Source organism: Nicotiana tabacum, chromosome 22 (assembly GCF_000715075.1).
Source record: "Nicotiana tabacum cultivar K326 chromosome 22, ASM71507v2, whole genome shotgun sequence".
Taxonomy (NCBI): domain Eukaryota; kingdom Viridiplantae; phylum Streptophyta; class Magnoliopsida; order Solanales; family Solanaceae; genus Nicotiana; species Nicotiana tabacum.
The window spans coordinates 216,951,920-216,968,243 of record NC_134101.1 but is presented as its reverse complement, the minus strand read 5'-3'; the positions used below and the strand labels follow the sequence as shown (position 1 = coordinate 216,968,243).

General features: G+C 34.4%; 1 protein-coding gene across 1 annotated transcript; it reads right to left on the bottom strand.

The window, feature by feature from the left end:
- Positions 1 to 1,027: 1,027 nt before the first annotated feature.
- On the bottom strand, positions 1,028 to 2,730 carry LOC107786027 (G-type lectin S-receptor-like serine/threonine-protein kinase LECRK2). The gene has a single exon (XM_016607466.2). It carries the CDS (start codon positions 2,522 to 2,524, stop codon positions 1,217 to 1,219), a length of 1,308 nt encoding a protein of 435 aa, XP_016462952.1. The 5' UTR covers positions 2,525 to 2,730; the 3' UTR covers positions 1,028 to 1,216.
- Between the last annotated feature and the right edge of the window lie 13,594 nt (positions 2,731 to 16,324).

Here is a 16,324-nt window from a genome sequence, read left to right as displayed (position 1 = left end):
GCGCAAATTAACTCCCAATAACAATTAACGCATAATTAAGTATTAATTAAGCATAAAATCGTATATTTGGACATTAAATGCTAGAAATGCAAACGATGCCTATTTTGTAATTTTTAATTTTTGTAAAACAAATTTAATTACTAACAATTGTAGAATTAAATCCTACATGCAAAATGCGACATATTTTTGTATTTTTTATTAATTTAGCAAATAAACACGCACAGACAAATGCCAATAATTATTCAAAATATAACAAAATATCACAAAATTGCACACCAAAGAAAAAATCATTTTATTTTGAATTTTTTGGGAGTAATTCTCATATAGGGCAAAAATCACGTGCTTACAACAGCATCTATATATAACAATCATTCGCTATAAAAGTCAAATTTTCTTCAGAACCGACTTTTTAAGTTATATTTACCTCTCTATAACAACTTTTTACCTATAACAACATCTATATTTATAGCAGAGTGTCTTTTGTAAAATTACCCTTATATAACAACCATATAGAATCTTTAAGATTACTAATAATAATTCTAAAAATATGCGCACAATTTTTTCCATTAAACAAAATTTCTATCTTGCATAAAATATAAGATTTGAAGATTTGCACATGATATCTTTTTCATTAGGCAAATCCCAAAAAATATTTAGGAAGAAATTAATTGTTAAGCTCTTAGATTGTCTTCAAAGGAAAGCTATTGAATACTACCTTTTTGCTGAAACTTTGGACACGAATCTTCGCCAATTCAAGAGTTATATCGCTAGTAAGAGAATGAAATCTATGAAACAAGCTACAATTACAAAGTTTTTCCCTTAATCTTGAAAGAATTTATTTTTCTAGGTAGCTTTAAAATGTTTGCCTTAGAATTTAAATCTTTATACGTTTAGTTATGAATTTATCAATAATGTATTAGCTTTCTTCAATATTTTAACTAGTGAAATATACATATCTTTTGAGATTTTAAATTTGAATAATTTTCTATCTTTTACATGTAACATTAAAAAAAGGAAAACTAATTGATTTTTGGATAATTTTTATTTATAACAGCCAAAAGCCATTTAATTTTTATTTATATTTCAAGATTGCTATGAAAGGTAGCAAAAACAATGAATAGTGAATAGAAAGACAAATCTCAAATTGAATGGTCTAAAATATGAGTAACATCTCACTATCTAGTATTGTTTGGCCACTTATTTTGAACAAATGAACTTATGTTGAAACTTTCCTTATTTTAAGAAAAGCTTTTACATTCAAAGTAGTGTCCACTCTCCCATTTGACAATGGCAGCTTCTTCTTCCAGCAACTATTACTTCTATAAATAGCAACACCACAAAAACAATCTTCCAAACAAGATTTCCTGCATTCTTCTTCAGTAGAAGGATAAATCCTTTCGAAATCCGATAATGGCCAATCAACATCAGTCACAACATCAAAATCATATAAATCTTCAGGATTACCCTGTCCAATTTCATCACAATTTGGAACAAATCTTGGTTTGCAGCTCCCATACTTATCGTTCGGATCGATCAACGAATACCCTTTTGGACATTCACAATATGGCATTTGATTTTCACTTAAATGGCACACATTGTTGTACCCACAAACTCCACTTCCAGTTTCTTCAAGAATTGCTAAACAAATGTTATCAGGCACAGACCAAAGAATAGTCCAATTTTGTTTTCCCGTAGAAATACTCTTACGATGATAATAATGAGTTAAAACACCATCGAAATCAAGACTCAACCTGTGATAATTGTCTGATGTTGAAGGGACATTAGGAGGTGTTAGCACAAGTCTTTGATTGTTTCTTTTTAATATATAAACGGTGCCCAATTCGTCGAATATCAGTCGATATCCAGAATTGGCTTCATTTCCAGGATCAGAAGTATGACTGTTATAATACTCAGAATCAGGTTCAAAATTAGTCTGCTTGGATTGAGTATTAAGCACCAAATTCCCATTACTCATAATACGAAGAACAAACTTACCTGGAAAAAATAAAGACTCTGATTTTCGAGAATTCAGCTTGTTGTCAATTTCAAGTATTTGAGTAGGCAAAAGGGTATCAGTTGGATATTTAAAACTTTCCCATAAAATTGAAGAATCATTTCCAACAAGAACAAAGTTTCCTGTATTATTCATAACAGCATAAGCAACATTAGTTACAACTCGACCAGTGCTCCAAAGCATTTTACCCCGAGGATCGCGGAGAATTAATCCACTTTGTGGATTTAATTCCGCGATTGAGCCTCGTGGTACTAGATTACCACCATTTGCATACCAAACTATGGTGGTATCTTTAATTTTCGCGTAATATACGCAAAGCAAGAAGTGATTTTGATCTTGAATTTGCTTGAATCCGAACGCGAAATCTCCAGATTGAGAGAGCCATGGGGTAGTTTCTTCATTTGCAGTAAGAGTACTGCCCAAAGGTATAGTATCCTTTATTTGAGCTAAAGTATGCAGGGGAAAAATCAGAAGAAAAAATAGCATAGAATATATGTTGGAGTAAGCCATTGTCAAATTTGGTTTTGCATTTGCTAGAGAAACCAAAGTTGTGGTATATAAACTTGGAGTTTGACTTCTTCATATGCAGTGACAATGTAAAAAAAATTTACACATGAGATAAATAATAATTACACATAACATTTCATAAAAAGTGGAATCAATAATTTTAAAATAAGACAAATTACCTGAGACGATCAGAACCTGAGTACAGGGTTGTAATTATGGCCAATATTTTGGCTAATGAATTCCATTTTATATAAGTATGCTTGCAAAGTAGACTTTGTTGGCAATATTCTTTCGGACCCAAAAATATTGCATTTTGTGGTTGACATCATTTGCACAAGTTGTATCTCTTCTTTTACACCTAAGAGGTCAAGACTTTTTTGGGAAGGTTATTAGTTCATTTTAGACACACCAAATACACACCAACAAGACTTGAGTATTCATTTCTTGTTTTTTCCTTTCTTCCTTTTATTAAGAGTGTTTTGTATGAGAGTTAAGTGTTGGGAAGTACTTGTGTGAACCATTTCTTTGGAGTGATTTTGTGAGGTTATTCTCTTGGGATATTTGGAATTAATTAGAGTGTTTACTCTAATTTTGTACTCTCTTTTGTACTCTTGTTGGTATAGTAAAATTACTGCTCTCCGCTTGTGGACGTAGGTCACTTTAACCGAACCACGTTAAATTTGTATTTTCTTTATATGCTTTAATTGTCGTTGTTATCAACTTTCATTGCCTTTGTTATTGTCATTACACCGTTATTTGGCTAAATTTCGCACTACCCAAATTCCCGATCCTAACAAAGGTTTTTGGACTCGGACCAAAATAGGCGCATAAAAAAATTGGGCACTATTTTATATATAGCGCATATATTCGTTAACGGCCAATTACCATGTTAACTTATAATGCATATAATTCTTGTATATTTAATATGTGAACCACACCACACTACAACAAAACAAGTGCATGACAGATAGTACAGCAAAGAGAAGCTTTTATTAAGGATGACAATGATTTAATGAATTAGGAATGTGTCAGTTTTCAAAGAATGAGGACCACAAGTTATGTATAAAGAGTTGAAATTTCCTCTCCTTCCCACACTAGAAAAGTCGCACATCATTTAACCTACGAGTTCGGTCTGAGTCAAATAACTAGTTTAAATTTAATATTCTTCTTAAAATTTTATTTAATATTATTAATTTAAAATACACTAACTTAAAACGCTAAAATCACAAACCCGTTAATTTCAAATATTTACTATGCATAGTGATATATCTAAACGATCAATCAAATTTATAGCCGACATTATTGACTTAGGCCTGGCAGTTTTTCACTAATTTTGAAGAACTGAAAAGCTTTCAAAATCTTTCCTGCCTTAGCAGTAAACGATGGGCCATCTTATAATATATTCAAAAACCATGCAGAATAGCCAAATTAATTAAGTGTTATCCCTTTGTTATGATGCAAAACGAAAAATACGTTATTCTTTTGAGATATTTAAGTGTTTGATTGGTGAGTATAAGTTAATTTCCAGTAAACATTTATCTTGCACATAAAATAGACCTCACACGGTATCACTAGAACCTCTAATAACATACATATGCAAATGATGGCATATGAGACAAGTTCCCTAAAGAAGTCTTCTAACTCAGCCGACGTCTCAACAACATCGGTACAAGTTACAATCTTATTGAGTAAGTTGTATTTGTTATCACTCTACCATGTGTCCACTAAGCTTGAGTGTTATCTATTGCCAAAAGAAGTCTTAGTCATGTGCAAGGTAGATACCGTTATTATTCACTTTTTACCATGATATTGGGCTTAATGTATGTATAGTTTTATGCATATTGCCTCGCATTTTACTTATGTCTCGTAGATTTCAGATATGTAATATAATAATTTGTGCTAATTTATGGTATTTCTATGTGTAAGAATCATCCGGAGCCAATTTGGGACGAAGAAGCGCGCATTGACGCGAAAAGAGGAAGAAAATGCAAAAAAACACAATGTAGTGCCACAGGCAGCTTGGGGCGCTGCCTCTGGCGCACAACACAAAATTCGCAAAAGCCAGCACCGCACGCTATCCTGGGCACTGGTGACGTGAATATATCCTTGTTCGCCCGGGACTCAGTTATTTCGACCCCAAGACGCCCCCACCTCCTATAAAAGCAAACCTAAACCTATTTTGGCACGGGGACACTACTTTGAAACAGGAACAAAAGTACGAAACACTTGGGAGTACGGACTTCATCAGTTCTTCCATTCTTCGTCTAGTATTCATAGCTTTTATATTTGAAAACATTATTGATGATTGTTATGAACATGAGTGGCTAAGAACCTTATTATTCGGGGGTCATGGGTGCTATATGAATAATATTGATGTTTGAAGTTTAAATTGACGAGTTTGATTTTATCATATTAAATTTTTTATTTAATTCCGTCTTAATTATTTTGCTGCGTAGCTAACAGTGAAATACTACTTATGAATCTAGAGTTGTATTCGAAAGTGGGAATTTTAGATTGCATATAGGATTAAATAGAGCAAGTTCTTGAACCCGGGTATCGGGAAACGGCTTCGCAATTAGAATAGAAATATACTTAATTGTCTTGCTTGGTTGAAGTACAGGAAGTGTAAATGCATTCTTGTTATTCTTAATTCCATAGACATATAGGCATTAAGTTAGCTTGAATAGGTGAGTAAAAACCTAACAGATCCTTATGAGTAACATCAACCCTGCAATCAACAAATCAGATAAATCAATTAATCAGTTTAAGTTAAGAATGCAACAAGGTTGTTAGCTAGTCTATGACCCTGGAATATCCTCTCCTACTAATTTTTATCCGAAATTTCCTATGTGTTTTAGTTGATCTCTAGTTTATTTAACTGCTTGATAGTTTCTTTGATTGTTGATTAATTACCTACACATTTTGAGAAAAATCTCTTCAATAGATAAGTTGTTTGAGTTTGAATCAGTCAAAAGTTAATCATAAGTCTCAGTGGGAACGATAGTCTGCTCACTACTTTATTACTTGACGACCACGTATATTTGTGTGTGTGTTTGATCGCAACAATCACTAAAAGAAAGATTAGCAAATAGGTGATCAAGTTAAATGTTTCCAATTGATATATGTTTTGTGAGCTTCGTGATAGGCCAATTTCCTAGTTCACCATCCATAAACCGCAGTGACGTACGTATGCAAAAATTTTCATAAGCGATATTACTATTAAAAAGCTAAATAGATTAACGAATTGCCAAAATGACATCATACTAAAAAGTCATTTCATCAAATTATAGAGATTCAAATCATAAAGTAAACGACGAATATCTTATACAAATCAATTAGAAATATAAACAAAAAAATAACAAGACAACTTATAACGATCGATAACCCACAGAAGTTGGCGTAGATGATGAGAGAGATGACAAAAGGATAACAAACAGTTCTTTCAAAATTGTATTTTAAATACATTTATATACTTAAATATGATTTCCGGAAGCGTCAAAATGTTTAGTATCAATTGATTTCTTGAGAGTGTTAAAAAGTAAAGTTATACATAGGTTCGATCCCTTGACATTTATAACAAAACTACATTGCTTAACTAAGCCACTAAGTACTTATATAACGTCGCGTGATGTCACTTTGTAGTAAATACACTTGAAATTAATTTTTTTCATATTGCACCCAAACATATCTTTTAACATCTTTCTGCGAAGCGGTGTCACGTGGCATGCTTGGCATAACGTAAATCCGCTCCTGATCAGTCTGAGTTCTAGATCCTTCTATGGCGGTCAAATGCATATACAGTCTGCTATATCTACAAGTGAGGGCACAATGGTTGATACAAATCTTTGATTAGCTATGGAGCACTTTGGATTCCAGTTCGGGTCTACTTTTATGATGAGGTGGCTACATATGCAATTTGACAAACAATTAAAGATTATATTATATTTGATAGCTATACTTATAATACTTAGCTCTATAGTATAAATAATTCTTGAGCCTCTCATTTTAGAGCTAACTTGTTTTGATGTGTTAAACTATAAAATCCTTGAATGAGTGTTATGGATGAATTTCATTGTTGCTTTAAATTTTTAAGGTGGCTTTTACAGGGATTCTTCCCCTTGAGGGTTATTGTGACAACCCGATAGGTTGTTTTGAGCACTAGCCTTTATTTTTGTATTTTGAGACGTCCATTAGCTTCATTTATTATTTCTTGGTTTGAGTGCATGGTCCGTGTCTTTTTCCGGAAAGTTCTTACATAAAAATTTAAAGAAAAAGTGATTTTTGGCTTAAAATGACATTTAAGTTGACCACAATCAACATTATTAATAAACGACCTCGGATCGGTGTTTTGACGATTTCCATAGGTTCGTATGATATTTTTGAACTTGTAAGCACTTTTTGGTTGGGGTCTGGGGCAACCCGAGAGAATTTCAGTGCGTTACGTGAAAAATTGTGAAAATGAACTTTCAAGTTGAAAATTATGAGTTTTGATGATCGATTCTTATTATTTGATGTTATTTTGATGATTTGAGGTAGCAAGAAAGTTTATATGATGTTATTACAGCAAGATAAAAGAGGAAAAAAAATCAGAACTTAGCTCATTTTACACCATATCTCAACCCTAAACACTCGAGAGGTGATTTTTGAAGAACTTCTTTCCAAAATCATTGGTAACTAACTCTAATATACTTTATTTCAATTATCCATTACTTTTTATGTATTTTTTGTCATGACCCAAACCGATGGGTCATGACGGGCACCCGATACCTTACTCAACCGAATACCAACGTAATGTATCTTTTCATGTCATATTATCATAGATAACTGAGCTGGAAGACTGCCGTGAGATAAGTAGAATACAACATGTGATACCAACTTATACATACGACATGCGGGCCTATAAGACCAAAATAACCACTCGTACACTGAACATAGGCCGACAAGGCCATATAATCTTTTACGTACATGACATCTGTCTACAAGCCTCTAAAAATACATAACTTTAATAAAGGTCGGGACAGAGTCCCGCAACACCAAACAATACATATCATACTAACCAGACAAGCAACTCCGAAGCAAATGGAGCGCACTCACATCTTCCGCTGAGCTGATAGCCTACTTGGAGGGCTTTCGACCTATCTATCGGGACCTACGAGCATGAGACGCAACATCCCCCGGCAAAAGAGACGTCAGTACGAATAATGTACCGAGTATGTAAGGCACATAAATAAGTACATAACCGACATGGAAGAAATATAGAGTAAATGACTCAACCTGTAAGTCTGGATAACTTTGTAAATCATAAAATAATTATAATGTCATGCATATGCGTATGAATGTCATGTCGTGCATAGGTACATATTTCATAACATCATCAGGCCTCTGAGGGCATCCCATCATATCATCTCGGTCACTGTGGGCAAAATCATCAATGTATACCAGCTAATCAGGTGGTGGTGCGTATATAACAGCGTAATCTTTTCCCATATCCCATATATATATATTTACACATATATAACGCCGTCTGGTCATGGGTCAATGTACATGTATAAAAGAATGCAATGCATGAGAAGTACGTCAATAAAATTTCTCGGAACATGTGTTAAGACTATTATATCTCTGATTAATATCATGAAACAAACTTTATCAACTTATGTATTTTCTGAGACCCATGAGCAGACGATAGAATAATAAGAATTAAGGGAGAATAATAATATACGCATCTCTAGCATTTCTACGAATAGAATAATTTATGAAAGTTGTGCATTTGCTCGTTTCGTTTGTATCGTATGGATCATGCCAAAAGGAAAGAAGGAATAACCTTAACATATCCGGAGTAGGAAAAAAAACCCGTATGATATTCTTGGAAAAGGTTGCACCGTAATCCTTTAGAATCACAAAATCTGACGTTGCTACGGTACTAAAAAATCTCGTTGGAATTATTTTATCCGTGAATTGCTTGAACATCCTATCTTGCATAAGACTTGCGTTTGAGACAAATGTTTGTAATATACAAACATTCACGTTTTGTTGAATGCACATAGAAATGATTTGTGACTTTGCTGAATTTGGAGAAATCTTCTAAGGGCTTTTGCTACAGAATGTTACCATTTTCCTATACTTTGTGAATTTAGAGCTTTTTATGGCTTTAACCAAGAATTCCTCTCAAAGTGACACCTAACAAGGTTATCTAAGAGTCACTTAAAGACTCTTATGCTGCTGCCACGTGACATCTTTGGTCTTTATCCAGAAGACTTTAATTACCCACTAATTAATAATTAACTTTATTAATTTCTCCATTAATCAATTACCCACGTAATCAAGAATTATTTCAAATTACATTAAATACTGCTTACTTTTAATACACCTTATACACCTTACTATTATGGTCATGTTGTACCTTGTATGGTAATAGTCCATAAATACCGGTATTGTCGCTCGGGCCGTATTTTATCCCAAAATGTCAAACTTCAATGAAATTCATTTTCTTCGATTTGCTTACCCTCTCACCTTCACGAATTTACTCATCACTTGTTTGAAATAGCATAATCCTTATAATTTCCAAATAATCTTTTCCTTGGACTGATGTCAATTTCCTTATGACAAATTCAGCGTACAATATTATAGGGTGCAACATTATCGTAATTTAGTACTGTGAAGCGTAACATTATCATAATGTAATACTGCATGGCGTAACATCATCGTAACATAATACTACAGGATGTAACATTATCGTAATATAATATTGTGGGACGTAATATCGACGTAATATTGCGGGGCGCAACATCATTCCCCCCTTTGGAATATTCATCCTCGAATGTTGACTGATGCTCTTATCATTTTTATAACTTATAGCTCCTGTGAATACCTTAATACTCTCCTTGCCATTTAGGCAGTTGTTCTGTGAATAAATCCAAAGGCCAAGGCATTCCCCCCTTTAGTCCTCTTTCTCATAGCACGACTTGTGGTCGAAATCTTTCCAATCTCGTAACTGTTGCTACCTCCTGTCATGCAGCCTGTATGACTCTGACTTTGTAAGTGCGCCTTATGCAACTCTTCTTTCCTTTTCTCTCTAGCTTTTAGCCAATCTCTAGGCCTTACTTTGTAAATATATACAGAGCTTGACAAGATGTCCCTCTGGGTATCTATAGGTTTACTTGAAGTTCTTTGCTCGATACTTTGTTGAACTTACGAATATTGATATATCTTATTTCATAGATCCATTTATTCATCCGTATAACTTTACTGCATCTTGCTGGGTCATACTATACCATGACTCTTAGTACGATTTATAGTTACTGAGGTCTACGACCAAACTCCAGGTTACTCTTTCGCTGATTATCATATATTCTAAGTTCTTTAATGCTTCCTCATTACTGTTCATCTTAGGAATGATTGCCTAATCTCATCTCGTGCTTCGTAACTTTTATCCATCCATTGTCAATTCACCTCAATGTTTATCTACAATCTTCCATTGATAACTTGAAACTTCTTACGTAATAGATTGCCGCTAGGGCTTATGTTGCATCGAGGAATATTTGAAGTGATTTTCCTGATCCACTTAGGGGCGATACTGTACTTCAATAATCATATTTTATAGCATCCCAATGTGATTCACCTTACGTAGGTATTTTAATTCCGTACAATTCATGAAATCCTCTTCAAATCCTTACGCAATTGAAAACCCGAACGTCATCCTTTATCTACAACAATTACACCCTTATTCTATTACCAGGGCAGCATTCTACCTCTTCTAAATGCCATTTGTCTTTGACTCCTTTGAGTTCATTCAGACTATACAAAGTTTTGTATAACTTAGAGAAACCATCAGATCTTCTTGTTTTCATAGGCTTAATCTTGAGGACTTATCTATTTCGTCACCTTCTCACTCGTCCTTTTTTATCCTTACTCCTGTATCCCTACAATCTTGTCGCTCTAACATACTTTAGCTTGCGACCCACACATATCTATTTATACTTGTTTGCAACCTTCCTTCATCTTTCTTGCACCATAGATTTTTTTATGTTATTCTAGAACATCAAGCGAGACATCACATCGTCTCTAACTCTTCTTTACTCTCTTGACTAGATCCCTCGGTACTTAGAAACCATAGGTTGGAAGGTATGCAATTGACGACATTGCTATCATTCCTGGATATTGAATCCTAGTGCTTCTAGCCTTCTATCCGAAACATGGACTATTCACGATCTTCTGCACCTGAGTATCTCATATGTTGTTCACCTTTAGCTTACTTACCTTAAAATCTCACATCACGTCTTCTATCTCTTTCATGACCTCCCTTCCACATAGGTATAATTCACATCCACAACTTGAAGCTATATTATAATACTTGCATCTCTGATGTATGCACAATCCGATGGAAGCTTCATACTGACTTCTGATGAGGCTGATACTCTTCTAACTGGCTTTATCATAGAGCCGTTATAAAATATGGTTGTTGTACTATCTGTCTTGTACCTATGATATTAAGAGTGATCCTACAACATTCTCAATCACGAGGTCTATAATTTTGTGGGTCCAATAATCAAACTCCTGATTTACTTCGTTGATGTAACTCTTTATTTTCTTCTTCCTTCTGATCACTCTTTAGGATTAAGTTATCTTCCAATCTGCGGCTCATGGTATTAGTTATTACTTTAGCCTTTCATGGATGCTCTGGAATATCCACGATACCATCCTCTAACAGCCAAATCCTTTGTCTATGACTTGGGCTCAATTCTTTTTTTTAACTTATACCAGAATCTTCTACGGCTGTATATGCTGTATGTATAAAACTCCAAACTCTTAAGTGCATCCATAACGTAACTAACTTTGGATCATTGATCGAATAATTCCTTTTGCTCCTTCTCAGCTTTCTTTAAATATAAGCTTTTACTTTTTCTGGTCTTTCTTCCTCCTTTCGTGTGCATACTTAGCTTATCTTAGTGCCCACGCATATTGGAATCCCATACAACTTATATGATCTTGGATATCACTTCTGATTTTACTTTTCGTTCATTAGCCACGGTAGGTGCAATTTTCTTATGGAGTGCATACAATATTGTTGTGAAATTGTCGTTATAAGACCATTCCCTCCTTAGGTCACTGAGCTTGGGTTGAAGCCTTCTTCCTTACTTTCTCAGCTAGTCTTTCATTGTAGTATTTAGGGAGGACCCTTTAATTCTTGTAAATCTGTGAGCTTATTACGGACGTTTTGATGTCCTTCCTTACCTATAATTATTCGTAGTTACTTATCTCCACGCCCTTGTGCTTGTATAGGGTTGCCTCCGAACTAGTATTTTGACTGTCTTCCCAGTGACACTCTCTTTTATTCCCGTAACATTCATATGGTACCTTTAACTACCCCGACTCCTATTTGAATACATCTCCAGTATTATAATGACATCATTGCAAGGCCGAATTCTCCATGTTGGGGTTCACTATTGTCACACCTCCTTTTTCTACCCGAGGGGATATATAAGAGAGTTTTTCCAATTAAAGTGACATATATCGAAATGAGATTATTTTATTTATTCAGAGTCGCCACTTGGGATATTTATTATGGTATCCCAAGTCACCGGTTTATATTAAATCCCAAATCGAGGAAAATTTTGACTTTATTTAAAAATCTGCGAAACCAGAAAACTAGGTAAGAAATTCTGTTAACCCGGGAGAAGGTGTTAGGCATTCCCGAGTTCCGTGGTTCTAGCACGGTCGCTTAACTATTAATAGTTGGCCTAATTATCTGATTTATTACATATTTTAAATCTATTGTGCATTTTTAACTTTATAACTGCTTTTATTTATTTATGGATTTATTTCTGGAACAGGCCACGATTGTCGTACACTTGTCATTTTGGTACATATTGCAAACCGCGTCACATAAAATGCACCCGCGATTTATAACATGTTCATTTTTATTATTGTTCGAAATTGTGGTCGGGTCACATGAAATGCACACCCAAATTTGGATTATGTATCGCGATCATGCCACGGGAACCGTATCCATAATCACGATGATTTAAAGTTAATCGTGTCTAAAGCAAGCTATGATGTTCATAATTATTTCTTTCTAAGTTTGAGATTATTGCGAGGCCATGAGAAGTATGGAACGTTTTTGTGGAAGAGGCGTAAGATTAGCTATTGGATTTTTTAGCAAGTTCAATTACCCTACTAAACTAGAAGGATTTGGACAATACAACACCTTCAAGCACTGTACGACAAATAATCTGAAATACTCATGTCTTGTCAACCAAAGAAACTACTTTGAAAGAAAGAATAAAATATGAGTACCGAGCATAATAAGAAAAATAGCAAATTGATATAATCATATGATGCATCCAGTTCTAAATTAAAGCACTGTCACGATGGTGCTGCTACACTTCTTTGCTACTGTTACAAATAGATTTACTGTTTACATTTTCAATGAGATTTTCTCATGAATCACGTTCTCTACAGATTGGTTTCCTCAGCCTTTTAGGGATAATGATTTTGAGAACTCAAACTCTATTTATAGCTGCTGGTATTATAAAGCAAACTTAATGATAATAATATCTGAAAGTTGACATGCTCATAAACTGAGATTTAATCATTCAATACACCATGGCTTCTTATTCATGTATGCTAGTTCAAACAATCAGTAAATTAACATCAAGTACAGCTGAGTCAGGCATAAAAATATGGGAATTTATCAAGCTGAATTTCATGTTGTCTGGAATCAGCATATTTCAGACACAATTACCAAACCATTTAGTGATAAAACACGCATAAAATCAGAAGATATTCAATCATAAATCAATTAATTTGATCGTTCCAACAAGTAGGGGTACCAATCTTTGGTGTGTACCTGGTTTTGAGACAAAACAACTTAAAATAGCCAGATAAAGGCCAGAGATCTACTAGTTGGAGCTCAACAACAGAAGAAACAGCACATAGCTTCAAATTTCGAATCCGAAACAAAACTGGAACACCTAAAAATTGAGGAGATAATGCAGCGGAAATCGGCAGAGCTTCGAAGTTCTCTTTTTCTCCAATCTTTTCTTCCTTTTCTGAAACCTCTTTTATTGTTTTCAGCTTTCAAAATTATTTTCAGAACTTCCAATTTTCTTCTTTCTTTCGTTTGTTGCTAGAGGCTTTTGTGTGTGTGAGAGAGGTCTGTATATGCAGATGAGAGAGTGAAAGGAGATAGGGTTGGGGCTGCGCCGTTTCTGCTTTCTTTTAAGGGAGGAGGGTCCGATCTTTGTGTCTAAAATGAAAGAAAAAAGAATGTTTTGAGGGGAAAGGGGAAGGGTGCGCTGCTGCTTCAGCGAGAGAGAGAGAGAGGAGCCATTTTAGCTGAAATTGGTTTTTCCTAAAATAGGGAGTCTTCTGATTGTTCTCTCATATCCATTTTAGAAAGAAACATCGCTCTCTAGGTTATGGGGGGGAGAGGGTATCTGATCTCTTTAGGATAAGGGAATATTGGTTTTTTAATGGGTGAGGGGAAAGTTGGGCCTAGGCGGGTAAGAAAAGGGAAAATGGGCTTCTGAGTTGGCCCAATTTCCAAACAAGACCTGCCCATTTCTTTTGTTCTCTTTCTTTGTTTTCCTTTTTTTTTCTTTTTCTTTAATTTTTTAAAACCCTAATTAAATTAATTAAATTCTAACTTTAATACTAAAATAAAATTAAACTAATCATCTATTTATAATAATTACAAAATTAGTTAATCCTAAATTAATGAAGAGAAAAATACTAATCTAATATTAAAAGCTAAAAATATAAACATGAACAATATTTTTTGTGATTTTCAATTTAATAAAGCAATTAATTAATTAATCCTAAAAATGTGAACACAAAACCTAATATGCAATGCATGAAATTTTTGATATTTTGGGGCATTTTTTCATGATTTTAACAAAATTAAACGTGCACAAAAAATGCAAACAATTAATAAAAATCCTACTAAAATCCTATAAAATAGAAAATAATGTGGACAAAATCTATTTTCTTTAATTTTGTAGGAGTAAATCTAATAGGGAAAAAATCACATGCTCACAACTATATTTATCTTGCATGATCTGCTGATTTGTCTATAACCTCTTGTCTAGTCATGAGTAGGTTCTTCCTGAATCAACTATTAACTACTCATTGGCCCTTTCTCATATCCATATTCTGAGTAATCTTTCTTGGGTTATTTTCTTTGTTTTACTAGCTCTTTATTTATCAAAAACATCCCGGACAGGAACCCTTACTTCCTTTTCTTGGCGTCGTACTTACATAATGTTCTGGAATCATAGCATATCTGTAACATTTGAATAAGTGCAATCTCATCCCTTTCTCATTTTTATCACATTCTTCCTTTATCATTCCATAGTTACTAGATCCACTTAATTCTGACTTAATGCCACACCATTCCATATTCCCCCATTTAGGGGAGTACTAAGACTTGGAGTTACGACGACTTGCCTATAGATGTTTTACCATTTCATCTTTGGCATCCTTTCACATCATCGATGATCCTTACTCGCCTTGCGGTAATCCTTTTTGTACCAAGGATAACAAAATTCCTTACTCACGAGGGTGACACTTAGTATTACTGGCACATATAGCCCCTTAAGCTGAACTTTGCTCACATTGCTTGTTTTAGGGAAGCGTCTTCCTAAATGACCATTCTCTGAATTTCTCATGAATCTTCTTCTGTTGTCCATTCTATTATTACTAGAACAAAACCTGAAATTCTCATGATGCCGATGGATCACTCAGTCCCTAATTCATGTTTAATTTATCTTGTTCACCAATCCATACTGGTTTCTATTATTCCGGGGTCAAACTTTTTCTTCTGGTAATCACGTTAGAGTTGCAAACTTATTTCTTGAAATGAGGATGTGACTGTATGGCCTATGGTCTTTTGTTGTCTTAAGGCCCATCACCTTTCGTCTCTTTCTTCATTTGACTATAGATTCTGTAACACTATACCGTTGTCATCCATGAATCACATCTCACTCATAATTTTTCCTTATATCTCTTCTCATTACTCTGCTAATATTTCTGCCTATCCATTTCTTGTGAAAACTTCAACACGACATTCTTTCGCTTTTAGCTCTCCTTGATTCATTCATCGACTCTTCGGGTTTCTCAACGTCCTCGCTCTACTAGGGACGAGAGTCACACTAAGGTAATATTTATCGTTTCCAGGTTTTCAGTGCCTATCTTGTAGTGCTCATATCTAGCTATACTATTTTAGAGTGCAATATCTGGGTATCTCACGAGGAGATGTATTAGCACATTTGCAATATTCTTTGGAAATGTCAACTGACACAAACAATTCATCCATTATTTTGGGTTACTCTAACCCCGCCCGGATCCTGATATCCCGTCTTCCTCTTATACTACTTTTGTTAGCTCCCATGGAGCATAATTGAGATGGGTGTGACTAATTGTACATACCTCTGTTACAATTGAAGGTATCTCAGAATGCTTATATTTCTCTGCTTGAATTGTAAATCTGTTAATCTTCATTAACTAGGTACCTCGTACCCTTCTTCACCTTGCTTCTTTTACTTGCTTAAACTTGTGTTTACCTTCTGATTCTTTTATTACTTTTTACCGTAAGAGTGTATAGGCATTCTTGCCATAGGGATCCTTATCAAGAAGCTTACACATCTTAGTATACATATGATTTGCTGAATACCTCATATTTATCTATCATAAGCATGATCCAAAAATTAAGTTCCTCTGACTCAACTCTTTCACAGCTATATCTCTTACCAACTGTCTTTCTAGATGTAGGTATCATCGTATTATGAATAAGATAGAGCTAGGAAA

Excerpts from the sequence above, each read along its gene's own strand:
- LOC107786027 (XM_016607466.2), bottom strand. The coding sequence starts at position 2,524 with ATGGCTTACTCCAACATATATTCTATGCTATTTTTTCTTCTGATTTTT.